This window comes from Sciurus carolinensis, chromosome 11 (genome assembly GCF_902686445.1).
Source record: "Sciurus carolinensis chromosome 11, mSciCar1.2, whole genome shotgun sequence".
NCBI lineage: Eukaryota > Metazoa > Chordata > Mammalia > Rodentia > Sciuridae > Sciurus > Sciurus carolinensis.
Genome location: NC_062223.1, coordinates 118,437,348 through 118,464,948, shown reverse-complemented (window position 1 = coordinate 118,464,948; position 27,601 = coordinate 118,437,348). Strand labels below are relative to the sequence as shown.

Here is a 27,601-nt window from a genome sequence, read left to right as displayed (position 1 = left end):
CTGCAGTCTCAAAAACTACTTTGCAAATAATTCTCAAATCTTGGGCCCTGGTAAATTTTTTCAGCTGCCTACCATACTTCTCCACCAGAATGCCAGCATCACACAACATGCTCAGAATTAAACTAATCTTCCTTCTCAAATCTGCTCGACCTTTATGTTCCCTATTTTCTATATTTAATGACAGCATGTCTTTCTTCCCACAAATTCAAAAATCTCATGAGTTGCTTGGCTTCTTGTATTTCCTTTGTTCTCTATATCTGTCAATATTTGTTCTCTATATTTGTCAATATGCTGTTAATCCTACCTTTGAATTATGTTATTATCCTAATACAAATTCCTTGCTACCTCCACCTGCCATAATTTAAATTTCAGTCTTCAGTCGCTTCCTATGTTATCAAATCTTACCACACGAACCGCCTCTTGAGGGACAAAAAATAATTTCCACAGTGTCAATGCGATAAAGTCCAAACTCGGCTTGGATTTTAAGATTTTCCACTAACGTGAATCTATCCTAACTTCCTAACTAATTTCTTCACTCTTCACTAATATGTTTTAGCCCACAGAATATTTCACTTCTATACCTATCACCCTTCTTTGCTTTCTCACGTCTCATCTGTTTCCCTAGTCTGAAATAAGATCCAGTTTAAACGTCATTTCTTAAGAAGCCAGTAGACATGATTAAACTCTACCACAGCCATTTCTCTCCATATCTCTTATGTCATCTAAACCCAACTCATGCTACAGTTATCTGTGTTTACAAGCAGTACATCCATTTCTGGATGCTGGCACAAATTCTAACCTTTGTTATACCTTCAGAAAACATCTGATGTCTACTATGTGACAGGCTCCGGGGATGAATAAAGTAATGAACAAAACAAAACCTCAGTTTCATGGCATTCATGCTATCATTAGAGTATTGGGGGTAGAAGAAGAGTGCTCTGAGGAATAAAACAGTTGAGAAGAGAGCAGAACAAGGTTGCTATTCAGGGAGGGAGGTCTTAGAGGTCTCAGAGTGTTGATGCTTAAGCTGAATCTGAAGTAAAGACAGGAAGTAAATCTTGGAATAACCGGGCCTCATTGTATCTTTTCTCTTCAAGTAACTTTCCACTGAAAAATCTAACAGGCATCTAGTATTATTCTGGATCAGAGACAAATATATGTACCAAAATAATAATGGACAGAAAGCTTTAAATCTGTGAAGTAAGCCACAAAAAAGGGAAAGCTATTGATCACAAGGATATAATGGCACCAGGTACCTAAAAGCAGTTCAAAGTGCTGACTGAAATAGTTAGTGAAAATCAATTTAAGACATTTCCTACTCTAGGATGCATCCCCCACCCCCAAATAAAGCCAGCATACATTTCTTAAACCCACCAGAGACAGGCACTATAAGCACCACACTTCTTAAAAGGAAATAATGAATCTATTAAAGTCCATGGGTCAGACCATTTTGTAACTGCGTTGAAATTCTGTTCAGTAACATCTTAAGACCTTAGGCTTATGGTTCAGCATCTACAGTGCACAGGGCAGAATCTAATCACCAAAATCTGTGTTAACAAGTAAACAGACCAATGAGGCATGATGGACATTTGACCTTGTTATGAGGTAAGCAACACTTTAAGATTCTGTCAGCAGTTACTTCAGTTCATATGACATGTTCTGACAATTCTTTATAGTTATAAAGATCCACAAAGGAGCACAACTGTTCAATTCTTTATAAATGTCTGGAAGACAGAACTGTTCTTTCCAACAGTAGCAAGTAGCACATATTTTTCTGTATAGAACATTTGAGAAAAGAGAGCATTCTGCATTTTTTAATTTGAAACATCCACATCTAAGCAACTGCAACTTCTATTCTACAACCTGTCTTTTCTACTCTCACAATTTCCCCCAAATCAACTGCTGATTCTGCATGCAATATCAATTTTTTTAAAGGTCAAGATTGGTGACAGTTTGGAGTTGGGTATAGCTCAATAGTGGAGTGCTTGCCTCAAACACATGAAGCACTGGGTTAGATCCTCAGCATTGCATTAAGTAAGTAAATAAATAAAGGTATCGTGTCCATCTACAACTAAAGTATTTTTTTAAAAAAGACTGGTGACAGTTTTTTTTCCTCCTACCACAAATCCTACCCTTAACACCAACGTACTTTTTTTTTTTTTTGCGGTGCTGGGGATTGAACCCAGGGCCTTATGCTGCAAGGCAAGCATTCTACCAACTTAGCTGTATCCCCAGCCCACCAACGTACTTTTTTAAAAAATATTTTTTACTTGTAGATGGACATAATATCTTTATTTATTTATTTTATGTGGTGCTGAGGATTGAATCCAGTGCATCATACATGCGAGGCAAGCAGTCTACCACTGAGCTACAGTTCCAGTCCCACTAACACACTTTTGTACAGCAGGCCCAAAGTAACATCACACATTTTCTGTGTATAATTTTAGCAAATAAGGAGTTAAGATTTATATGTTGCCACTACACAAGTACACTAAAAAACAAATGGATAATAATATAATAAATGGATAATAATAGCTCCCGTTTTAGCTTAAAAAGTAAAAATATTAATACAATTTGACAGGAACCATACTCACCATTTAAAGCAAGACAGAAGCTGAAAAATAGCCTATGTATGAATAAAGAAAGAAACAGAAAATTCCTCAATGGTTTCAACCAGTGCACCCACTACTGTATAAAATATTGAAAAAACTGTCAAGTAACTCTTGACTATAAAGTGTTTTGCACAGAAAGGGGAAATGGAAAAAAGAACGTATATAAGATAAATTAATGCCTTCTATTTAAAATGTGTTTATTATTTAACACTTAAAAGGAAAGTTCTTTTTCTTTGAACCATGATACGCCATACCATTGATTTGAAACTGGGAAAGAAATCTGAAATTGGATTTAATTTCATAAGAGGATTGAAAGCAAAAGACACAGAGTGAAAGCCAGTGTTAGCCTTCTATAGTCAAGCATTGCCTGTCCAGGATTTAACTGAATTTATGTCATGCAGAATTTAAATGAACAGTTAATTGCATGAACCCTACCTGAGGCCTGAAAAATGAATCTAATCTGTTACACTAAAATACTATTATGTACACTAGTGATTGGCTAAATCCCAGAATGCAGTAAGTAGTTTACTTAAAGAGTTTACAGTTTCTGAAGAAATATCATGGAAACATTAAGAACTGCCTCAACCATTTCAAATTAGACTCACATGAAAATGATTCAAAGATTCAAAGAAGTCTGATTTTTAAAAAGAACTTTCCTTTTATAAGCAGTAATTTAGTTAACTGTAGATTAGTAATATAGTGATTGTAAAATTCTTTCAACTTTTCTGTGTAACTAAAAATTTTCATAACAAAACATTAGGGGAAACCCAATAATTTAGACATAAATCTATTTTAACAATATTTGAGGACTGTGGTTCTTTTTTTTTTCCAAGGGGAAAATTTCCAAAATGCTGTCAGTTTTAATATTAATTACAAATTGCAAAATATTAAACCATTTTTAGGGTTGTAAAATATTCCAAAAATAAGGTTACAATGTAACCCATTCCTTTCAAAACACATTTAGGTGATGGTAAATTAACTGCACTGCTGAAGGGTAAAGTGATCATTGTTTTTTTTTGGGGGGGGGGGACCGGGTCCTGGGAATGCAGGGCACTCAACCACTGAACTACATCCCCAGCCCTATTTTGTACTTTATATAGACAGGGTCTCTGAGTTGCTTAGCACCTTGCTTTTGCTGAGGCTGGCTTTGAAATGATCCTCCTGCCTCAACTTCCTGAGCTGCTGGGATCATGGGCTGTGCGTCACCTCGCCTGGGTTGTGATCAATGCTTTTAATTTTAAGTACTTCATTTCACTGGGACCATTTCAATGGTAACTGCTGATCTTTTTGTTAAACTCTAAAAACCTTATATACAAATACTAATGTCCTCCAAAGAATGCTGACTGAGAATATATACTGAGATGACATTTATAACTCAGTAGCAAAATCCTCTCCTCATAGTAACCAGTTTTAAAAATAGATACAACGGAACTTCTTTCAATAAAGCTTCACAGGAAGTCAATGAAGTGCTATTTAACTCTTATCTACTAAAACTGTCAAAAGAAAAACAAAAACTATCACCTAGGAAAGGTGTTTTCAGCCAATAAATCTAAAAATATCAAAAGCCTTTTTTTACTAAAAACAAATTAAGTGTATTTAATACTATACTCATGGTCCTGATTTTTTCTTCTTCTTCTTTTTTTTGAACTCAACCACTGAGCCACATCCCCAGCCCTTTTTATTTTGAAACAGGGTCTTGCTAAGTTGCTGAAGCTGGCTTTGAACCTGTGATCCTCCTGCCTCAGTGGCCCCGCACCCGAAGCCAATGGGGTTACAGGCCTGTGCCACCTCACCTCACCTACACCAAATCAATCTTAAAACACACAAACTCCTTACTCCTCTCACACGAGTTCAAGTTGCTCAGTCCATAAAAGCATTTATAAAATTCACCTTTCTAAACACTACTACTCAGTGTCTCCTTCAAACACTCTAGGTTTTCCAAGTCCCATGCCTTTAGGGATATGCTTCCTTCCCTATCATACAGGTAACTAACTTCAAGAATTTATAATGCATCAGACACTTTACTAAACTAACATTACCTATGTTCGGTTCTCAAAAGAATGCTTTGAAGCAGGAATTACTAATCCAATCTTACAAATGAGGAAAAAAAAGACTTAGTAGCATTAAATAACTTGCCCAAGGTCACAGAGTTAACAAGTGATAGAGCTGGTCATACTGAAGAGCCTGGGCTCTTTCACATGACAGGTATTTCCTTTCTAAAGAATATGGTAATTAAACCCTGCCCATTCTTCAAAGTTCTCAAATGATAGCTCCTTGGGGGAAGAAAAGGGACAACTCACATGTCTACGTTGAACTGTATATTCTCAGTTTCTGAACCCCCATAGTATCTTGTTCATATTTTTCACAGGCTTTGTCATGTTCTGTTTCATATCATTTGTCATATTCTCCCTATTTGGATGACATATCCTTAAGGGCAGAGACAAGGAAAGTGTCTTCATATGTACTTTATATCCTGAGGCTGGGAGCACATTGCCTTGCATATAACAGAAATTCAATAAATTTATAAAGGCTGGGGTTGTGACTCAGTGGTACAGCACTTGCCTGGCACATGTGGGGCACTGGGTTCAATCCTCAGCACCACATAAAAATAAATAAAATAAAATAAAATAAAATAAAGGTATTGTGTCCGTCTACAACTAAAACATCAAAAAATAAACAAATTTATAGAACTGAATTGGTTTCCTTCCTTGAATACTACCCATGTATTACTGCAGTACACTTGTGAAAACTGAGAAACTGAGGTAATGTGTAGCTCAGTGGCACAGCACATTTATGAGCAAGACCAATCTCCAGCACCAAAACCTAAAAAGTTAAGAAATCAACATTACAGCCTGGCATGGTAGTATACTCCTGTAAAAGAAGCCACTAGGGAGGCTGAGACAGCCTGGGCAATTTAGAAAGACCCTGCTCAAAATAAAATAAAAAGGAGTGGGGATATAGCTCAGTGGTAGAACACTCCTGAGTCCAATCCCCAGTACCACTGAGGAAAAAAAAAATTAGAATAAAATCCCAGACTTTATTCGGATTTCACTTTCCCTTTATGTCCTTATTTCCCTTTATGTCCTTATCTATTCCAGGGCCTATCATGGATACCACATTACATTTACTCAACTCCTTATGGTCTGTGATAGTTTCTAAGAATCTTTCCTTGTTCTCATGATACTAAGAAGTATTTTGTGCAAGACAGGTCCTATGTTTTATAGAATGTCCCTCAATGTGTTAGACTTACTTTTTTTTCATGTTCTGACTGGGTTTATAAGTTTCTGAAAAACACCACAAAGGTGAAGTGTCCTTCATCACATCATATCATGACAACATCTCCATGTTATCACTGAATGTTTGCCTCAACCACTCGATCAATGTTTGTCATGCTGCTCCACTGGCAAGTCATTGCTGGGAGAATTTCACATAAAGATTCCTCACTTTAAACAGATCACTTACACTTATATTTTTAAATGATCAATGTGATAAAAGTCTTAATAAAGCACATACTTGTGAGGCATATTTTAAGTTAATACTTGGTTTTTTGGTGTGGTTAGAAAAAAACAAAAATAGCTCAAGAATAATTGTGAACTTTTAGCAACTGTTAACTTGCTACATCAACCCATGATACTACGGTGTTTCCTAGTTCAAAAATATAAAAGCTGCTCAATATTTCAACATACCTTTTGAATTTACTTAACCCAAATTCTAAAGAACTACTAAGTAATATCACATACATTTGTGGAATTTGTTCACAGTTAAAAGCATATTAACCCAGAGTACTGGCTACTACTTCTTTGTACTAGTTCCTTAAAGAAATACATAACTACTTTCAAACCCACCCCTAACAAATGACAAATGCCACTGAGCACCTTTCAGAAGGCTCATGGCTTGAATTTAAAAATAAATACAAAGACAAAACAAATTATACAGAGAAGGAGACAGCTCTAATAGAAAGTGATCAAATATGTAGATAGTCTATATAGTTAATCATTAATTATTTAACTCCTAACTATATAAACATCAGACTTGAACACCCAGGGCCAAGTACTCTACCACTGTCCTCAACCCATGAATTTCATTTAAACAGTTTTCCTAACAAATACAGAGAAGGTATTAATAAAACATAATAATAAACCAAAAACTTGGGAAAGTATTAAGTAATTATTTCGTATCTTTTCTGGATCTGTTTGGGGGATCAAAGCCAGAGAAATCTTCACCACTGCCATTTCTTCGACACATAGCAATGTGCCAATAGACTAAATATATAACTGATATTTAGGTTTCTTGGACTTGAAAGAATGGATGGAATTTAAATAGACACTTTAGGAAAGAGATTCCAGGCAGAGCAAAGGCTCAGTACCAAAGTCCAGGAACTGGTTAAAAGACTGATATGGGTAGAATCACAGTAGCATATGAAACTGAAACGACTGCACAAATACAGTGGGGAGTCATTAAGGATTTGAACTGGAGAGTGACCTCTCATCTGTTTTAAGACTATAACAAGATGAATTAGAGGGAAAATTACAAAAGTGGAGAGAGCAATTAGGATAGAATTGCCAAAGAAAAGTGAACTGAACTGTCCTAGAAACAAGGACAGTAAAATAAGACAAATTTGAGAAACAATGTAAGAAGTAAAATCAATAGTGTAGAGTGGAAGAGAGATGAACCTGAAACTCTTGAGCCTGCACAATTAAAGGGAGGGTATTATCAATAACATGAAATGCTAATACTTTTTTTTTCTTCTGGGTTCTGGAGAATAAGTCAGGGCCTCATGCATGCTAATCTTTGTTCCTGTGCACACTTTTACATATGAGTATGTCTGTATGAGGGATGGGAAGTGGGGTTTGGTAACAATTCTAATGGTTAGTTGTTTATTCTGGGTTTAAAAAATTTATTGACTGATTTATTTATTTATAGCCAGAGTCTCCCTAGGTAGCCAAATGCCTCTACGCTGAGCTATATCCCCAGCTAAAGTCTTTTTAAGAGCTTACCAGGTACCAGTACTTTACATATTTTATTATTCAATTTTTTTCTTATGACCTATAAGATACATTGCACTCACTGTCCCCATTTTATGGATGAGAAACCTAGACAAAGAGAAGTTCAAGCCACAATCAATCACAAGTAACTCATGCTCATCACCACTACATTACACTAACTGAATAAGGGAACACCCCAGAGGGAGCTTGTTTACTAATAAAGAGGAGAGACACTGTGTGTTCAGACATGATGATGATTGTGAGGTGTTTGAAAACTATTAGCAGGCAATGACAAGCAGGCAGCTTGAGAAAGAGGTCACGGGTAGGGAAACAAATTTGTGAATCATGTGTAAGATTGTTGGCACTGTTAGGGATAAAATGGTTGATCTGCTATTTCCTTGTACAAGATAAACTAAAACAGGAGTTTGCCTATTTGGGAGGAGAGCCAGGTAGGTGGGATGGAATCAGAAGCACAGGGAAGACTACTGCAGGCTTCTACTATAAAGGCAGGACAAATCCATGTGAGAAGTATCTGGAACTACCAATATCATTGTCCCAAATGAGTTATAATTATAAGAAAACTCTTTTTTGTTATTCTGATGTAAGCAGAAATTAACACTATCTCTGAAATCAACCTTTGTTCTTCATTATCTTTTACACAGACTTGAGCACTTCATATATTCTCAATTTCTAGGGATTCTAATATCCATTCAGTGGTATCTATCATACTTCTCACCAGGAAAACATATGAATTTGCATATTAAAGCCACCATGCAACAACCTTAAGAAAAGGAAAAGAGTTGGTGATGTAAATTAGTGGTACAGCACTTGCCTAACATGCTCGAAGCCCTGGGTTTAATCCCCAGTAGTCCTAAAATAAGATTAAAAAGTAAATTAATGGGGGCTGGGGCTGTAGCTCAGTGGCAGAGCACCTGCCTAGCATGTACGATGCACTGGGTTCCATCCTAATCATAAAAATAAACAAATAAAGGTATGCTGTCCATCTACAATTATAATTTTTTAAGTTAAAAAATAATAATAAAGTAAATTAAAGGGGCTGGGGATGTAGCTCAGTAGTACAGCACTTGCCTAACACGCACTAGGTCCTGGGTTTCATCTCTAGTCATGCAAAAAAAAATTATGACATTTCTTTTCAAAAAATGTAGTTAAATATATAAAACAAAATTTACTACTTACACCATTTTAAGTGTATAATTCAGTGCATATAATTTCTTTCTTTTAATACTTTTCTCCTTTCCATTTTTTTTTTTTTTTTTGGTCCTGAGAATGAACCCAGGGACACTTCACCACTGAGCAACATCCCCAGCCCTTTTGTTTTTATGTTGAGAAAGGGTCTCACTAAGCTGCTTAGAGCCTTGATAAACTGCTGAGGCTGGCCTTAAACATGCGATCTTGCCTCGGTCTCCAGAGTTGATTGGATTTCAGGCATGTGCTACTACATCCAGCTTTTCCATAACTTTCAACAATGAGAACACTCTTCTAGATTTTCTTTAAATCAAATATCTATGTCCTGTTTTCTGTAAAACAAGGATTATATTAAGGGTTCTCTAAATATTAATTTATGGGGAAGGGCTTGGAATGTAAAAGCTCAGTGGCAGAGCACTTGCTTAGGATGTGCAAGGCCATGGGTTCAATACTCAGGACTGAAAAAACAAAAACAAAATCTTAGAGCTAAGGGTGTAGCTCAGTGTATATGTACCTAGCATGTACAAAGTTGTGGGTTTCATCCCCAGTTACCTCATAAAAACTAAAATAATTAAAAAATATTAACATTTACTATAGCACAACAATCCTATGGTACATTTGGTTTTGGGGGCACTCTAACACTCAGCTACATCCCTAGCCCTTTCTATTTTTATTTTGAGACAGGGTCTTGCTAAGTTACCCAGGTTATCCTTGAACTTGTGATCCTTCTTCCTCAGCCTACCAATTAGTTGGGATCATAGGCATGTGTTATCACACTTGATGGTTTGATATATATTTACATTGTGAATTATCAAACGATGAGAACATTTAAAATGAGAAATCTGAGTTTAAAAGAAGTACCTTGTTTAAGGTTGTATAGATAATAAATGGCAATGAAATCAAATCCCGGCAAACCAACTCCACAGTCATGGACTTGACCTAATTCTACAGTGCCTTTGCCTAACTCCTCAATACCACATATTTTCGGACACTGTAAGTGTGCCACTGAGTAAAAAATAATTGAGGAAACTGTGCTTTGAAGGAGTACCTTAACCATTTAGGTTCTGCAAGGATATAATCTATAAAACTCTGATACTGTGATAAAAAAACAAAATAGTAATATTTTAGTCATATATAGGTCTAAAGAAATATGCACCAAAGTTAGGTCACTATTAGAAACAATAAGGGAAGATTTTCCTTTCCCAAGTGACTTTTTAATCAAGTTATAGTAGCAGAAGAGAAAAAAGATCACTATTATCTAGCCCAACTTTACAGAGAAAATAAAATACCTTAATAATTAAGTGGAGAAAAGCACCACAAAAACAGAAATACTAGTTAAGAAACATTAAATCTAATCACTAGAACATGAATTTCAACCATCTCTATACATTTTATTAGACACTAAGCTGGATGAGTGTTTTGCATGTAAAGGAGTAAGGAGAAGGTTTAAAGAGAAGAAAGAAAAATGCTAAAGAAAGCTTTTTATTTCATTTCTTTAACAAATTTAAGACACTGAATTTAAGTTTGCTGAAGAAGTTTCAAATCTGATACACAGCAAATCAAAGCAAAAAAAATTAGTTGTCAGGACTGAAGTTCTCCATGCTGCTAACATTTTCATACTACTAGGTATCTCTAGCAGGCATTTGCTGGCTTTGTATACAACAGGCTTGCAAGAAAAAGTCTTCCATTCTTGTAGCCAGCTTTGGAGCTTATTCTTTAAGATGTTCTCATTTAAATGCAGTTGTAGACCTCACAAGCCTTATGGATTTAGACCAAATCTTGGTTGGCACTCTTAGAACAAAGTGATTAGAAAAAGCTTTTGCACATTCTACTTGATATTCACTGCCTACTTCTCTATAATGCTCTGCTTTTATAAAAGTTATCACTGAATCTTCCAGAGTAGGTGTAGGACAGTGTCTTTACATTCCATTTTTTAATCTGCATAATCAAGTCTATGTCTTAACTAGAAATATTTTGAGTAGAATTTTCTTGTTATGTGAATACATGATCCTGTGTAAGTCACACTACTGTTTTGTATCCAAAATACACACCTATTAAAACATGTTTTAACTTCTCTTACATTGTGCAGTTTAACATTTGATGTGATGCTTGAAGTATGACCTCTCAAGGATGATTTCTATAATAGGAAATAAAATACAGTCCATGACATTCAAACAAAGGAAACAGAATTGGTAATACACATTTTGGAGATCAGCTTTAAAAACAAAAGGCTCTGGCTATATGGATATGGGGAAATTCTAACTCAGCCTCAGTTTCCACATCTGTAAAGTGAAAAATATTGTCGTTATATACAGGCAAAGGTCATGTTATTTTGCTCAACAATAAATAGCATTGCCTGACTTACAAAAGCGTTCAACTAGCATGTGCAGTGAGTTAAGAGTGTGAAGACTAGATTGAGTATGGGATTTTTTTTTCCCACTGGTATTGAGGATTAAAACAAGGTCCTCACCCATGCTAGACAAGTCCTCTTAATTTTGAGACAGGGTCTAGCTAAATTGCCCAGGCTGGCCTCAAACTTGCAATTTCCTGCCTCAGACTCCAGAGGGGCTGGGATTACCGGTATGTCCAACCACACTCAGCTAGACTGAGTTTTGAATATATCATGCACATAGTAAGAATGTAATAAATATTCAGTTCACCTGAATTTGGAAATGCCTTAAGTTAAATTTTAGACTGAACTTCTGTTTTCATCCAAGATGAACCTACGGAGAATGGATTCACCCTGCCTGAAAACTAAAAATATTGAACAAAATATATGAAACCATGGTTTTTAGACTCTGGACATCAGGCAGCAGAGGCAGTGATTGCTGAAGAAGGAAAACAGGTGAGGTAAACCCTATGACTGGTCTAACCTTACTGCCTAAAGAGTTTCCAGGTCTCGGCACTATGATGGGAACCCAGGCAACCCAATCTGGATGGATGAGACAGAACTGCAGTCTGCGGAAGCCAAGGCAGATGGCATTTACAGTGCAGAATACCAGAGGAGGGAACTGCATACAAAGAGCCACCACTAGAGTTCTAAAGAAGGGACCTTCTAAGCCATCAAGTAAGCACTGATCAGCACAGAGAAATACTTGAGCTCAGGGAAGAATCAACCAAACAGAATATTAATAATCCCTAGTTCTCAGACAGGACCAAAAAAGTGAAAATCTTATAATTCAGTGAACACGGGGAAAATTCGCCCTAGATTAAAGGCTGTTCTGGTCCTGCCTTAAGATTTAAAAGGATCAAAGTATTCTAAGTAACTAGCTCTGTCCCAGAACACAGTTCAAGAATGTTGCAAGAATATAAAAGAAGAGCTCAGGTAGCCAGAGGAGCAGCAGTGGCCAAACAGTGCAGCATGGCCAAGAGGGAAGGTCAGCTTCACCGGAGCGGCAAAGGAGAAGCCATGTGAGGTTGTTGGCTAAATCTGCTTCTGCAAAAGGGGACAGCAAGACTAAGAAGATGGTGGGAAAAGATAACACTTCGGACAAAAAAGTGCAAACAAAGGGAAAAGGGGAGCAAAGGAAAACAGGCTGAGGGTAGCTAACAAGAAACTAAAGATGAGAAGATTCCAGTCTCTGGTGAAGCAGAAGAGAAAGAAGTCAAGTCTGATTAATCTAACATGTCTTAACAGAGGTCCCTGTCTTCCTTCTTGTACAATACAGAGGAATGTTTTTATCTACCATTTTGTAAATCCAAGTCTTTTTGTAGCTCCAAAAGCATTTTTTTAAAAAGAGGGAATCCTACCTTATCCCATTGTCTTAGTATAAATGATCTGTTTAGAAGGAGATCACCTGCTGGTTGTTTATTTTGGGGTACAACCAGAAAATAGTAGGATATGCATTATGGAAGGTTTGGACTGTCTTAGGTATCAGCTTAACATTCCATGGTGTGGGTAGTTTTATATCCCACGAAACAAAGCATATTAAATGGCAGTTTGAAGTCATAGTTCTATATTTAATGTCTTGAATATTTTAAATTACTCTATGCCTGTGTTGTTTTTTAGTAGAATATGTCCTAAAGAAGACCACTCCTGGATTCATTGCCCTGCTAGAATCATGTGTTACTCTATAACATCTTGGCTGTGAAAGTCCAGTTTTCCCAAAATTTCATATTTTTTTTTAATGTGCTGTGAAAGAAAATTTGTGTTTGTGGTGTATATAACCAAGTTGTGAATTGGTGGGACCTAAGCAACAGCTCAGCAACACTTGAAGATACCGGTACTTGATATTCCATTTTTTTTTTTTTTTTTTTTTTTTGGTACTAGGGACTGAACCAATGGCTGCTTAACCATTAACCACTAAGCCACATCCCCAGCCCGTTTTTATATTTCATTAGAGACAGAGTCTCACTAAGTTGTTCAGGCTGGCCTTGAACTTGCCATTCTTCTGCTTCAGTCTCCTGAGTTGCTGGAATTACAGGCCCCTCCACCAGCCTAATTGATCCTCCTAAGGAAAATTTGCTTCAAGATTTGAAGCTGGAAAGTCACTGGGAAAAAGTGAAAAAGAATCATAGTATAAGGCTTTTTATGTTTTTAATAAATGCATTAAGAATGTCTGTGGGGGGTTGGGGAGATAGCTCAATCGGTAGAATGCTTGCCTTATAAGCACAAGGCCCCGGGTTCAATCCCCAGCACCCAAAAAAAAAAAAAAAAAAAAAAAGAATGTCTGTGTATTAATCCTCAATACAACCAATAAAATCTGTTGTAACAGATTAAAAAAAAAAAAATACAAAAGTATCCAGCACCCAACAAGGTAAAATTAACAGTGTCTGACATCCAATAAAAAAATTACCAAGCACACAATAAAGCAGGAAAATATGACTCAGGATAGAAATAAATCAAAAGAACAAAATCCATGAGCAACAAAGATGACAATTAGCAAAGATAACAAAACAGTTATTCTAACTATATTCCTTGTACAAAGGTAGAGAAACACTTGCAGATGTTAAATACATGGAAGATATAAAAAAATTAAAATCCAACTTGTAAAGATAAAAATGTCAATGGAAGGGATTACCAGCAAATTAAATATTGAAAGTAACAATAACTAGGAGTAGTAGAAACTACCCAAAATAAAACGCTGGAAAAAAAAAATAAACATAGTAGCGGTGGCTAGTGGGACATCAAGAGGCAAAATACACGTGTAAATGGAGTCTCTTAAAGTAGAGAAAGAACAAAGAAATTTTTGGAGAAATAATAAGGTAAAATCTTTTCCACATGTGATGAAAATTCTACACCTCAGATAAAGAAAGTACAGATTACAAATGATAATCCTCTCATCAGTCTTCACAGGCCCACAAGAAAACATTTCTAATCTACCCTAGGATTGTTACTGAACCTTTTAACACAGCAACCTAACCAGCTTCCACCACAGAACTTGGCACACTTACTAAATCTATGTATCAGCCTTGATACTCCATTCCTTTGAAATGCACAATAGTCCAACCACAAAAAAGACAAGATTAGCCTATGATTCTCCAGAATTATGAATACAGAATAGTATAACATCACATAAAGGTTATTCTCTAAGAGACTAGAAGGAACTACCCACAAATGATAGTAGTATTAGGTTCTTTTCCCTTGTGTTTATTTTTTAATTTCCTAAAATATGGCTATAGCATTATAAAAATGTGCACATCAATACAGTACTTTTAAAATATGATACACAGTTCTGGACTTCATTCTGGAAGTCCACAATGTTAAAATTTTTACTTCTGTATTAGCACTAAAACATCACACAATTTCTTTTCCACTGTATGGACATTTACACCAATGGTATGCATGCCATGGTGGTTAAGACTGCTGGTATCTGAGCTTGAATCAAGATAATAATACCAAACTACACGTCGTCAGTTCTGTATTCTTAACACTGACTTACACTGAAAACAAAATGCTACCTGTACATAAGAATATGTACAAGTAAAAGCCAGGTGTAGTGGCATACACCTGTAAACCCAGCAATTCAAGAGACTGAGACAGGAGGATCATAAGTTCAAGACCAGTCTCCACAATTTAATGAGTCCCTCCTTGGTTCCATTTTCAGTACTGGAAAAAAAAAAAAAAAAAAGAAAGAAAGAAATTTTCTGAGGAAATTCCAAACTGCCCATAGTTTCATAGTGGATGCACCATTTTACATTCCCATTGGCAAAGCATGAAGGTCCCAGTGTCTCTATAGTTTACCAAAACTTAATACTTTTGGGATAATATCCATACTAATGAGTATGAAACAATAAAGCATTGTGGTTTTGATCTGTATCTCCTTAATGATAAGCAGAGTATCTTTTTACGGGAATATTGTGAAGCTATGTCTACTTAAATGCCATCAGCATTTTTTCATTGGTTTGTTATATTGCTGAGCTATATATAGGCATTCTTTATATATTCTGGATATTAATCCCTGCAGAAATATAATTTTAAAATACTTTTTCACATTCTGGGTGCTATCTTTTCACACTTTATGCAGAGTTTTTAATTTTGATGGAGTTCAATGTACCTATTTTTATTTTTTTCTCTTTTAATGAATTTTTATTGGTACATATTAATGCAGAATGGTAAGTTTCATTGTGGTATACTGGTACATGTGAACATTTGATCAATTTCAGTCTCTACTAACACCCCTTACCCTCCCAACCTTCCTTCCCCTATCCCTCTTCCTTACCCTATTGTTCTGCCTTCTACCTTTTTAAAAAATTTTTACAGACTGCATTTTGATTCATTGTACACAAATGATGTACAACTTTTCATTTCTATGGTTGTGCACGATGTACATTCACACCATTCATATAATCATACATGTACATAGGGTAATGATGTCTGTCTCATTCCACCACCTATTTTTTCTTTTACAACATATACTTCTGTTGTCACACTTAAAACTCATTGCTTAATTCAAGGTCACAAGAGATTTTCACTTATTTTTTACCTAAAATTTGTAAATTTTAGGTCTTAAATTTAGGTCCTTTGATCTACTGAGATAGTTTTTGTAAAAGGCAGAAGGGAAGGTTCAACTTCATTCTTTTCCATGTTGATATCCCTTAGTGTGAGCACTATCAAAAGACTATCCTTGGCTGGGGAGATAGCTCAACTGGTAGAGGTGCTTGCCTTGCAAGCACAAGGCCCTGAGTTCGATCCCCAGTACCGAGGAAAAAAAAAAAACAAAAAACACTACCTTTTTTTCAATGAATGCATTGTTATTCTCGTCAAAAGTAAACTGATGTAGCCCAGTGGTAGAGCACTTGCCTTCCATGCGTGAGGCATTCATTGAGTTTGATCCTCAGCACCACATAAATAAATAAAATAAAGGTATTGTGTCCATTTGCAACTAGAAACAAATTTTTTAAAAAAAGTAAACTGATGAGCTAGTGTATTCTGTGGTAAAGTCCTTGCCCAGTACACATGAACCCCTGAGTTGATTCCAGTCCTGTAAAAATTAGTTAATTTTAAAAAATAAATTGGTCATAAATTTAGAAGCCTATTTCTGAATTCTCAATTCTGGTTCTGATTCATTAATCTACATAGCTATTATGATACCTGTACCACACCATTTTGATGACTCTAGCTTTGTAGTAAAGTTTTGAAATCAGGAAGTGTGAGTCCTTCAAATGTGCTCTTCATTTTCAAGATTGTTTTGCCTCTTCTGGGTCCCTTCAGTTTCTGTATGAATTTAGGATCAGCTTGTCAATTTTCTGCAAAAAGGGCAGCTGGAATTTCGACAGATACTGCACTGAATCTGTATATCAGTTTGGGGAGTAATGCCATCTAAATACTACGTCTTCCAGTTCATCAACACTGGAAATCTTTCCATTGACATATCCTCTTTCCTGTCTTTGTAATGTTTTGCAGTTTTCAGTGTGCACGGCTTTTACCCTCCATGGTTAAATTCGTGGCTGATTCTCTTCTGGATTATTCACTGCATATAGAAATATAATTGATCCTGTATTCTGAAATTTTGCTGACTCATTTATTGGTTCTAGTAATTTTTTAATGCATTCCTTAGGTTTTCTTGAATACATCTCATGTGCAAATAGCAATAGAGTTTAATATCTTCTTTTCCTGTCTGGATACCTTTTAGTTCTATTTCTTGCTTAACAGCTCTGGCTACTAGAACTGTCATTAGTAAGTTGAAAAGAAGTGGCAAAAGTGAGCTTCTTTGCCTGGTTCCTGATAGTAAGGAAAAGTTTTCACTCTTACATCATAAAGGGTTACCTTAACTGTGGATTTTCACATATGACACAGAATACCATTTTTACTTGGGAAAAAAAAAGACTTATTGTCAAACTATGGTTTTCTCCAAACATGAAGGAAGTACCCTGCGGCTTCAAGAAAAACAACTGAGAGGTTTTGTTGGCAATGATAAAATTCAAGCTTAAATTCAAGTTTTTGACACTTCTAACAACCACCATTGTGCTCAACAACAGTTTCCCAATAACTTTTCTGATAAGTTTTTTCTTTTTTTTCCCCTTTGAGACAGGGTCTCACTATTTGCCCTTGCTGGGCTGGAACTTTCAATTGGCTACCCAAGTAGCTGGGATTATAGGCACTCTCCATTGAGCCTGATTTCTAATAAGACTTAACTAATGAATGTTAACTGTTTTGATATTGCAAAATAATACAGCAACAATGGAAAATCTACCCTAATGACCAGTATTTTCCAAGTGATGCCTACATGTTACAAAATCATAACATAGAATTAGACTCTAAGTACAGTTAGATAAACCAATGGATTTGAAAGTAACAAAATGCTCATTGAAGTTCACTGAAGTGTTTTCAGATTTCACACTGCAATAAACCTTTTAAGAAACATACTTGCTAGGCTCAGTGGTCAGCCTGGGAAACTTAGCCAGTTCCTGCCTCAAAATAATTTTTTTAAAAGGTTGTTGGGGAGGGGAGCTGGGGACATAGTCCTACAGTAATACCCTTAGAGGAAGAATCAGGGATTTCTCTGCCATCTCTTTCATAGGGGCACATTCATATGTTACCTTCATGACCCAATCATGAAAATGCCCCATCTTTTAAAAGCATCACGTTAGGTTTCAAGGTAGGAATTTTGGGTCAGGCATGTCTGTAATCCCAGAGGCTCAGGAGGCTGAGGCAGGAGAATCGTTAGTTCAAAGTCAGCCTTAGCAATTTAGCAAGGCCCCAAGCAACTCAGCGAACCCTGTCTCTAATAAAATATTAAAAAGAGCTGGGGATGTGCCCTCAAAGGTTAAGTGCCCCTGGGTTCAATCCCTGGTACCAAAATTAAATAAATAAAATTTAAGAGGCAGGAGGATTGAGAGTTCAAAGTCAGCCTCAGCAAAAGCAAGGCACTAAGCAACTCAGAGTCTGTCTCTAAACAAAATACAAAATAGGGCTGGAGATGGGGCTCAATGGTGGAATGATCCTAAGTTCATTCCTCAGTACCCCTCCCCCCCCAAAAAAAAAAACCAAACAAACATATTTGAAAATAAAAAATTAAAAAGAGGGGGCTGGGGAGATAGCTCAGTCGGTAGAGTGCTTGCCTCGTAAGCACAGGGCCCTGGGTTCGATCCCCAGCACCCCAAAAAAAAAAAAAAAAAAAAAAAAATTTTTAAAAGAGCTGGGATGTGGTTTAGTGGTTAAATGCCTTTGGGTTCAATCTCTGCTATCAAAAAAAAAAAAAAGACATGAATTTTGGAAGGAGACACACCATTTATAGTGCGTCTATCTTCACCACCCTTTTTTTAAAAAATAAGTTTTATTTGAAGAGGTTTTATGTTGGGGTTGGGGATACAGTTCAGTTAGTAGAATGCTTGCCTCATGAGCACAACAAGGCCCTGGGTTTAATCCCCAGCACCACTCAAAAAAAAAAAAAAAAAAGGTTTTATGTTAACATGCAGTGGCTTGCTGCTGTTATATAAGTGTTAATTTAAACATTTAAATCTCTCAGTTTAATATCAAAATCTGAGGTTCTTAATGATTTTTAGAACATAAGAGGACTTTGAAACCAAAATGCTTTAAATCTGTATTATTAAACAAAAGTTCCAGGTATGCAGATAGATATCCACAGTAGTCAGGTGTGGTAAAACATATGTGTAATCACAACTCGGAAAGCTTAGGCAGGATTGCCAAATTTGAAAACAATCTTGGCAATTTCATGAGACACTATCTCAAAAACAAACAAAACAAAACAACAACAACAACAAAAAAAAAAAACAGTCCTTGCAACACAAATCTATTTCCTATCCCTAATGAGATTTTCTTAAAAAACAGAGGACCTTGTTTAAAACAATTAAGACTATAGTTAATATATGATCTACTGTTCTATATGCACTACCATCTTCTAAAAGTATAGAACTAAATATTACTTTTTCACCTTCATAAATTCTATCATGTTCATTCTGACCAACTATTCCAGCTTCTCAAGATACAGACTCAGCCCTGTTTCTGGCTAGGTTCACCGAGTTCACCTAAATCTAACAAATAAGTCATAACAATAAATAGGAATTTTTTCAGGATTATCCTTGTGAAGGCTTATCCTTGCTATTACCTAAGAAATACCATTTATTTTCATCTTCAAAAAAGAATCTGACGGCCTGGCACGGTGGCGCTCACCTGTAATCCCAGTGACTCAGGAGGCTGAAGTAGGAGAATCACAAGTTCAAAGCCAGCCTCAGCAACTTAGCAAGGCCCCAGGCAACTCAGTAAAACCCTGTCTCAAAAAATAAAAAGGGCAGGGGATATAGCTCAGTGGTTAAGTGTCCCTGGGTTCAATTTCTGGTAGCAAATAGAATAAGAATTTGGTCAATTACATATTCACTGCAAGACATTATTTACTTATTTATTTGTATTTTGGCAGTGCTGGGGATAGAACCCATGACCTGTTAGGGATGTGCTACACCACTGAGCTATATCCCCAAATCCCTTATTGTAGATAATTTAAAAAACATAAACACAAGGAAAACTAAAATCATGTACTTCTAATCCTAATATATAGAAACTATAGATGATATTTTGGTATTATTCCTTTTTAGATAGTGTTATGGTTTAGATATGAGGTGTTCCCCCAAAGCTCTCGTGTGAGACAGTGCAAGAAGGTTTAGAGGAGAAATGATTCGGTTATGAGTCTTAACCCAATCAGTGATTTAATCCCCTGATAGGGATTAACTAAATGGTAACTGAAGTGGCATGGTATGGCTGGAGGAGATTGGAATTGAAGTGTTGCTTTGGGTATATATTTGTATCTGGAGAGTAGATAGAGTCTCTCTCTCTCTCTGTTTCCTGATGATGTGAGCTGCTTCCCTCTGCCATGCTCTTCTGCCTCACCTGGAGCTCTGAGGAATGGAGCCCACCTTCTATGGACTAAGACCTCTGAAACCATGAGCCCTCAAATAAACTTTTCCTCTTTTTAAAATTGTTCTGGTTAGATCTTTTATCACAGCAGGGAAAAAGCTGACTAAAACAGATAGCTGCTGTATTTTAAAATACTTTTACAAAAATGGGACCTTATAAATTAAAAGGGATTTTATTAAACACACAGTTTCATAGCCTACTTATTTAACTATGTTGTTTGCCATATCATTTTTCATCAACAAAAATGTTTAATGTCTACAGCATACCATAGCTTCTGTTATTTATATGATCGATCTTCTGATGCTGTACATAAAGGTTTCTAATTTTTTCCTGTGGCAGCATCTTGATGAATGTCTCCATAATGATATTTTAAACCCAAATCACTGATAAATTTATTTGATAAATTCCCAAAAGTGAACCTACTAAGCAAAATTCTAAATGTTTTGATTTAAACTATATCCCATAAAGGTTGAGCCGATCTCACTCCTACAACAACTAGGTATGAAAGTACTCATTTCCCTGCATCCTCTTTTGAAACACTAATTATAAATAAATTTTCTATTTTTTAAATCAAAGAAAATTATTTTATGCCTAGCAAACTGAATTGTTATTTTCATATTCACACAAGTCTTTTGTATTCTCTGAGAATTATTCATTTCCTATGACAAATACCTACTTCAGAGGGTGTTCTATTTTTGTGTGTGTGTGTGTGTGTGTCTTTATTGGTTCTCTCCTGGTTTTATTCCTCGCCCTCAGTAGTGCTTCCTTTTGTGTCTCCACTGTTGACTCGTCTTGCCTCCTCCCAGATGATCTCACAGATGATCCTGTCTACTCTCATGGCTTTAAATATTCTACTGAACCAAATTTCTGCCTCTATTCTAGATCTACTCCCTCTGTACTCCAAATTCTAGTCACACAACCCACCTGCACTGTACTCCAAAAGCTAGTCACACAACCCAATTCTAGTCACACAACCATATCTCCTTAGATGGCTCATAAGAATATCTCAAACTTAAAGTCAGGCATGGTGGTGCACGCCTGTAAACATAGCAACTAGGTAAGTAAGCTGAAGTAGGAGGATCACAAGTTCAAGGCCAGCCTCAGAAACTCAGCAAGGTCCTAAGCAACTTAGAGAGAACTTGTCTCAAAAAGTAAAAAGGGCTGGGGATGTAGTTTAGTGGTAAAGGGCCCTGGGTTCAATCCCTAGTACCACAAAACAAAACAAAACAAAACGAATCAGCAAACAAAACCTCTCAAATGTAAACATGTTCAAATGGAACTTTTGTTTGTTCCCACATCTATATCCTGAATTCTCCATTCTGATAAATGTTAAACCATCAACAGAGTTAACAAAACTAGAATAGAAGTCATCCTTGATTCTTCCCTGTCATCTTTTACCACCCTCCTCTTATCCAATCCCCAGCAATTCTGACAGATTCTAGCTCTAATCTATTTCCAATCTATCCATTTTTCTTTTTTCAACTTCCTCCTCCTTAATCTAAACTATCTCATATCTGGACTACAGCACTAAACCTATATATAACCTATGCTTCTACTTCCATCACTGCCAGGGCTATAAAACTTATCCATTTTCCAGATAGCAGTCAATATTATCATTACTGTAAAATAAAAATTGGATCATGTCCTTTTCCTTTCTTAAAATACTTCAATGGCTTCCCAATTGCTGAGACTGGTCTCAAACTTGTGATCCTCCTGCCTCAGCATCCCTAGTCCCTGGGATTACTGGTATGCCCGGCTCCTCTAATATGCAAAAAACAGAAGGAAATTTCTTCAACCTGAAAAATGCACCTACAAAAATTCCATAGTTAACATCATACTCAATGGTTAAAGATTAAAGTTTTTTCTCTTAATGCCAGGAAGAAGACAAAGATGCCTATTCTTGCCACTTCTATTCAACATAGGTTCTGTTCTCCAGGGTAATTAGGCAGGAAAAAATAAAATAAAAGATATCCAGACAGAAAAGAAAGAAGCTAAACCCTATTGCTATTTGCACATGAGATGATCTGGTATTCAAGAAAACCTAAGGAATGCATTAAAAAAACTACTAGAACCAATAAATGAGTTCAGCAAAGTTTCAGAATACAGGATCAATTATATTTCTATATGCAAACAGTGAACAATCCAGAAAGAGAATCAGCCACGAATTTAACCATGGAGGTAAAAGCCATGCACACTGAAAACTGCAAAACATTACCAAAGACAGGAAAGAGGATATAAGTCAATGGAAAGATTTCCAGTGTTGATGAACTGGAAGACGTAGTATTTTGCAGTACTGGGGATCGAACTCAGGGCCTTGTGCTGGCAAGGCAAGCACTCTACGAGCTGAGCTACCTCCCCGTCCCAAGACGTAGTATTTAGATGGCATTACTCCCCAAACTGATCTACAGATTCAGTGCAGTATCTGTCGAAATTCCAGCTGCCCTTTTTGCAGAAATTGACAAGCTGATCCTAAATTCATACAGAAACTGAAGGGACCCAGAAGAGGCAAAACAATCTTGAAAACGAAGAGCACATTTGAAGGACTCACACTTCCTGATTTCAAAACTTTACTACAAAGTTAGAGTCATCAAAATGGTGTGGTACAGGTATCAGAATAGATATGTAGATTAATGAATCAGAAATAAACCCTTACATATATGGTTAATTTACTCTGAAAGGATAAGAAAGTCATTCAATGAAGGAAGGACACTTTTCAACAAATGGTACAAGCCAATGAGATATCTATATGAAAAATAAGTTGGAGCTCTGCTGGGTATCATGTACAAAAAAAATTAATTCAAAATAGATCAGACTTAAATATAAGAGCTAAAAATTATAAAACTCCTGGAATTAAAAAAAAAAAAAAGGTATAACCCTCATGATATTAAATTAAGCAAATGTTTCTTAAAAGTGCAAACAATCAAAGAAAAAATATTAGACTTCAAGCCAGGAATGGGGATGGCATGCTTGTATCCCTGCAACTCAGAAGGCTGAGGCAGGATGATCACAAGTTCAAGGCCAGCCTCAGCAACTTGGCAAGGTCCTAAGAAACTTAGTGAGACCCTGTCTCAAAATGAAAAAAGGATGGGGATTAGACTTAAAATTAGACTTTGAGGGGCTGGGGTTGTGGCTCAGTGGTAGAGTGCTTGCCTTGCACATGTGAGGCACTGGGTTCGATCCTCAGCACCACATAAAGATAAATAAGTAAATAAAAATATTGTGTACATCAACAACTAAAAAACATTTAAAAAAAAAAAATTAGACTTTGAAAATTAAAATCTTTTGTGCTTCAAAACACTCTTGAAAAAAGTGAAAAGACCCACAGAATCAGAGTAGTTTTACAAATTTTATATATATGGTATATGATATATGATAGTAGTCTAGTATCCAGAACATGCAAAAAAACTTACAATTCAACAATAAAAAGACAAACAACCCAATATGGGCACAACTTTTGATCAGACAGTTCTCCAAAGAAGATATCTAATAGGCACATGAAACAATGCTCATACTCATATTATTCAAGAGGAAAAACACATTTCAAAACCTTGAGATACCACTTCACACTTACTAGGACAGGTTATAAATAAAGAGGACTACAACAAGTGTTGGTGAGAAATTAGAATCCTGATAAATTGCTAGGGAAGGGCAAAATGCTGCGGTCACCTGTCCAAGCAGTTTGGAAGTTCCTCAAAGAGTTAAGACACAGACACACACAATGTTAAACAGAGAATTACCGTATGATTTAGCAATTCCTTTCCTAGTTATAGACCAAAGTGAAAACATAAATACCCATGTAAAATATGCACATGTTAATAGCAGCATTCTTTTTATTTTTCCCCCCAGTCCTAGGGATCAAAACTAGGGGCATTTTACCACTGAGTTACATCCCAGCTTTTTTTTTAGTTTTGGAGATAAGTTCTCAATAAGCTGCCGAGAGGCTCACCTCAACCCTCTGATCCTCCTGACTCAAGTCTCCAGAATCACTGAGATTACAGGTATGTGCCACTGTACCCTGCTGCATTATTCTTAATAGCCCCAAAATGGAAACGAGCCCAATATCCATAATCAAAATGTATATAACCATACACTGAAAAATCATTTAGCTATAAAAAGAAACAAAGTACTCACGTACACTATAAATATGAATGAACTGTGAAAACATACTAAAAGAAGGCAGACACAAAAGGTCATATGTTATATGATTCTATTTCTATGATATGTCCAGAACAGGCAAATCCACTGAGAAAGTAGATATTAGCGACTAGGCTATAGGGGAGGTGGAGAGAGTAAGGAGTGACTGCTAATGAGTATTGATTTCTTTTTGTGGTGATTAAAATAATCTGGAATTAAGAGTGGTAATGTTTGCATGACTGAATAAACTAAAAACCACTGAATTGTATACTTCAATTGGACTGTAAACTTTTGAGAGTGAATTTTACATTATGTGAATTATATGTACATTAAAAAAAAAAAAAAAAAACAGAAAAGCTTCTAAGAAGCCAAAACAGACCAAAAATATCAGACACTAACTAAAGCTCATAAATTTTCCCTTACCAGGAGGAAAAAAAAAAAGGCCAGGCTTAGTAAGCAAGGCTTAGTGAGGCACTCCTATAATTCCATGACTTGAAAGGCTGAAGCAGAAAAAAATCACAAGTTCAAGGCAACTCAGCAACTTAGCAAGACCATGTTTCTAAATAAAAAATAAAAAGGGTTGGGTACAGTGGTGCATGCCTGTAATCCCAGCAAGTAGGCAGGTTGAGGCAGGACTGCAAGATGGAGGGCGATCTAGCCAACTTAGAGAGACCCTGTCTCTAAATTAAAAAATAAATAAAAAGGTATGGAGATATAGTTTAGTGGTAGGGCAACCCTGGGTTCAATCCCCAGTAATCCTTCCCCTCAATATACACACCAACTTTTTATGACAATCTATCAACTACAGGAGAGAAAGTATATAAGTCCAGTAGGATTCCAACTGTATTTCCATTACTGGCTACCACAATGCTAGCCAAACCAGACTTCTCATGTTCTTTAAACTACAGCTATATTTTTATACTATGATGTTAAAGGTCTTCTCTTGACTTTGCTGCATAGAAAATTCCTACAAAATCATTCAAAATATAGTTCAAATAACACTTCCTTTATGCTACTTTCTCTAATGCCACCAGGCAAAACTGTGTTCTTGTAGCATCCTGTATGTATCTCTATTGAATCATATTATATTTTATATTATGCCATATTTAGATGTTACATTAACATCATATTTGAATGCTTAACTCTTTCACTTCCTAGAATTAGACACAATACAGTTCACAGTAGCTGGTAAATTTTTAAAGTTTTGTTGGTTAATGAAGATTTGCTTATTATTGAGATTATTTTTTTTTTTTTTTTTTTTGCGGTACTGGGGATCGAACTCAGGGCCTTAAGCTTGCAAGGCAAGCACTCTACCAGCTGAGCTATCTCCCCAGCCCGAGATTATTTTTTAAATAACTCTTCCTAAGGGGCTGGGGAGATAGCTCAGTTGGTAGAGTGCTCGCCTCACAAGCACAAGGTCCTGGGTTCGATCCCCAGCACCGCAAAAAAAAAAAAAAAAAAACTCTTCCTAGGCTTGTAGGCACACATCAGTAATCCCAGCCACTCATGAGGCTAAGGCAGGAGGATCACCAGTATGAAGCCATCCTGGGCAACTTAGTGGAATTCTGTCTTAAAATAAAATAAAAAGGGCTGAGTATATAGTTCAGTGCTTGCCTAGCATGTGCCAGGTCCTGGGTTTTATCCCTAGCACAGGGGGCAGGGAGGGCAGAGAAGCACTCTCAAATACTTCAGTACCCAGTCCTATAAAAGAAATAAAAGAAATCTGCAATATGAAATGACTAGTTAGCTGAGAGGTCCATATAGTCAAGATTTCTTTCTTCCAGTTTTTTCTTCCCCCACCCTCCCAAACAAGCCCAGGGCCTCACACATGCTAGACAATGAGTTACATCCCCAGCCCTTTATATTTAATAAGAGTAAAGTTCATTTGCAAGTAAACTGGAAGTTATAAAGATTCCTACAGACTGAATTTTGTCACCAGAAATCCTTTCAGGAAGAAAAGACTGATATTTGAACTAAACCTGAGTAATTAGTTGAAGTAAAGGTAATATGAGTAATGATGTGGAAAAAAACATTAAATGGGACTAGAATTACCAGAATCAAAGCCAACAGAGACAAAGGCATAATAGACTACACAGATACCACTTAGTACATTACTGCTAGAGTCATGCATAATAACTTAATGCCTTTAAAAATTATTATTCCTCCCAATTAGAGTCCCTCAAGAGTAAATTACTCACTGAAAAATCCTAGTGGAATTTATATTTTGTTACTTGTTCTAGATGAGTTAAAATTTATTTCCAACTAAACAAAAGTGGACACAATGACATCTACACACAATTAACTTTCATGGTCTTCAGGATCTACAAAGGTCTACTGTCTACAACCATTTTCATGACTTTAAGTCAATGATTTTTCAGAGGAAAATAAGTCTACCAGACCTAAGGATGGTGCAATGTCCTCCAAGAGAACCTTTACATAAAGCACACCTTTAAATCTAATGTCATCTTCCATTCCAGTTAATGTAAAATTAAACAAACTTGACTACTTCTATGTGTTATCCATTCAGGCAGTCACAAACCTGAAATAATATTTGTGTAGTATTTCTCCATTACCTAGGCTGAGAATTCTCCTCATACATTCTTTCTTTCCCCTCCTTGAAGAGGCTTATGGTCTGCTTAGTTTTCTTCATCAAATTCTCCATGAACACCCTAAAATATTCATTTTCTCCAAGTGTCTCCATCTTCCCCTCATATCTTGATAATATAGTACGGAGATGTTGGTAGGTATCTGGCAGCAGGTCTAAGATATAAGGTGGGCTATTCTTTAGCGCCAGCTTTGGGTTCTGACACAACCGCACCACCTGCAACAAATGGAAAAGAAGGACTATTACTTGAAGGATCCTAAGGACAATAAGAAATAATCCATAATCTACCACCCACAGGCAATCACTACATTTCTAGTGGTACACTCAGAAGGTTTTTCAAACTCTCAGACACAAGAACTTGAGTTGATCCTCAGCAACGGGAGTTTAAATAAAGCAACAAAATGGTGTAGACAATGCACAGCAGAATAAACAATTGGAAGTAAACAGGAGAAAAATGCAGCTACAAATACTTGAAACATGATAGATAAAATAAAACATGGCAAATTACCTTTAAGTACATGGCTGATCCCACAATAAAGAAAATTTCCAGAAGTAGGGGGGAAAAAAGGTTGTCCTCAGGGGTAAATTTCTGTGATACTGGGGCTTGAGTTTTATTTTATTTATTTATTGTTACCATTATTTAGGGGGGAGTACCAGGAACTGAACCCAGAGGTACTTAACCACTGAGGCACATCCCCAGACCCTTTTATATTTTATTTAGAGACAGGGTCCCACCAAGTTGCTT

The 27,601-nt window shown here is 36.3% G+C and overlaps 1 protein-coding gene and 1 non-coding gene across 2 annotated transcripts in view; one reads left to right on the top strand and one right to left on the bottom strand.

Moving 5' to 3' along the window:
* Positions 1–27,601, bottom strand: part of Cbl (Cbl proto-oncogene) — a 91,977-nt gene that overhangs the window by 31,902 nt on the left and 32,474 nt on the right. Inside the window, 1 exon segment of the mRNA XM_047517578.1 lies at positions 26,825–27,072. Coding sequence (XP_047373534.1) covers positions 26,825–27,072 — 248 coding nt within the window.
* Trnat-cgu (transfer RNA threonine (anticodon CGU)) lies at positions 18,276–18,349 on the top strand. Its single transcript has one exon. It is a non-coding gene; the product is annotated as a tRNA-Thr (tRNA).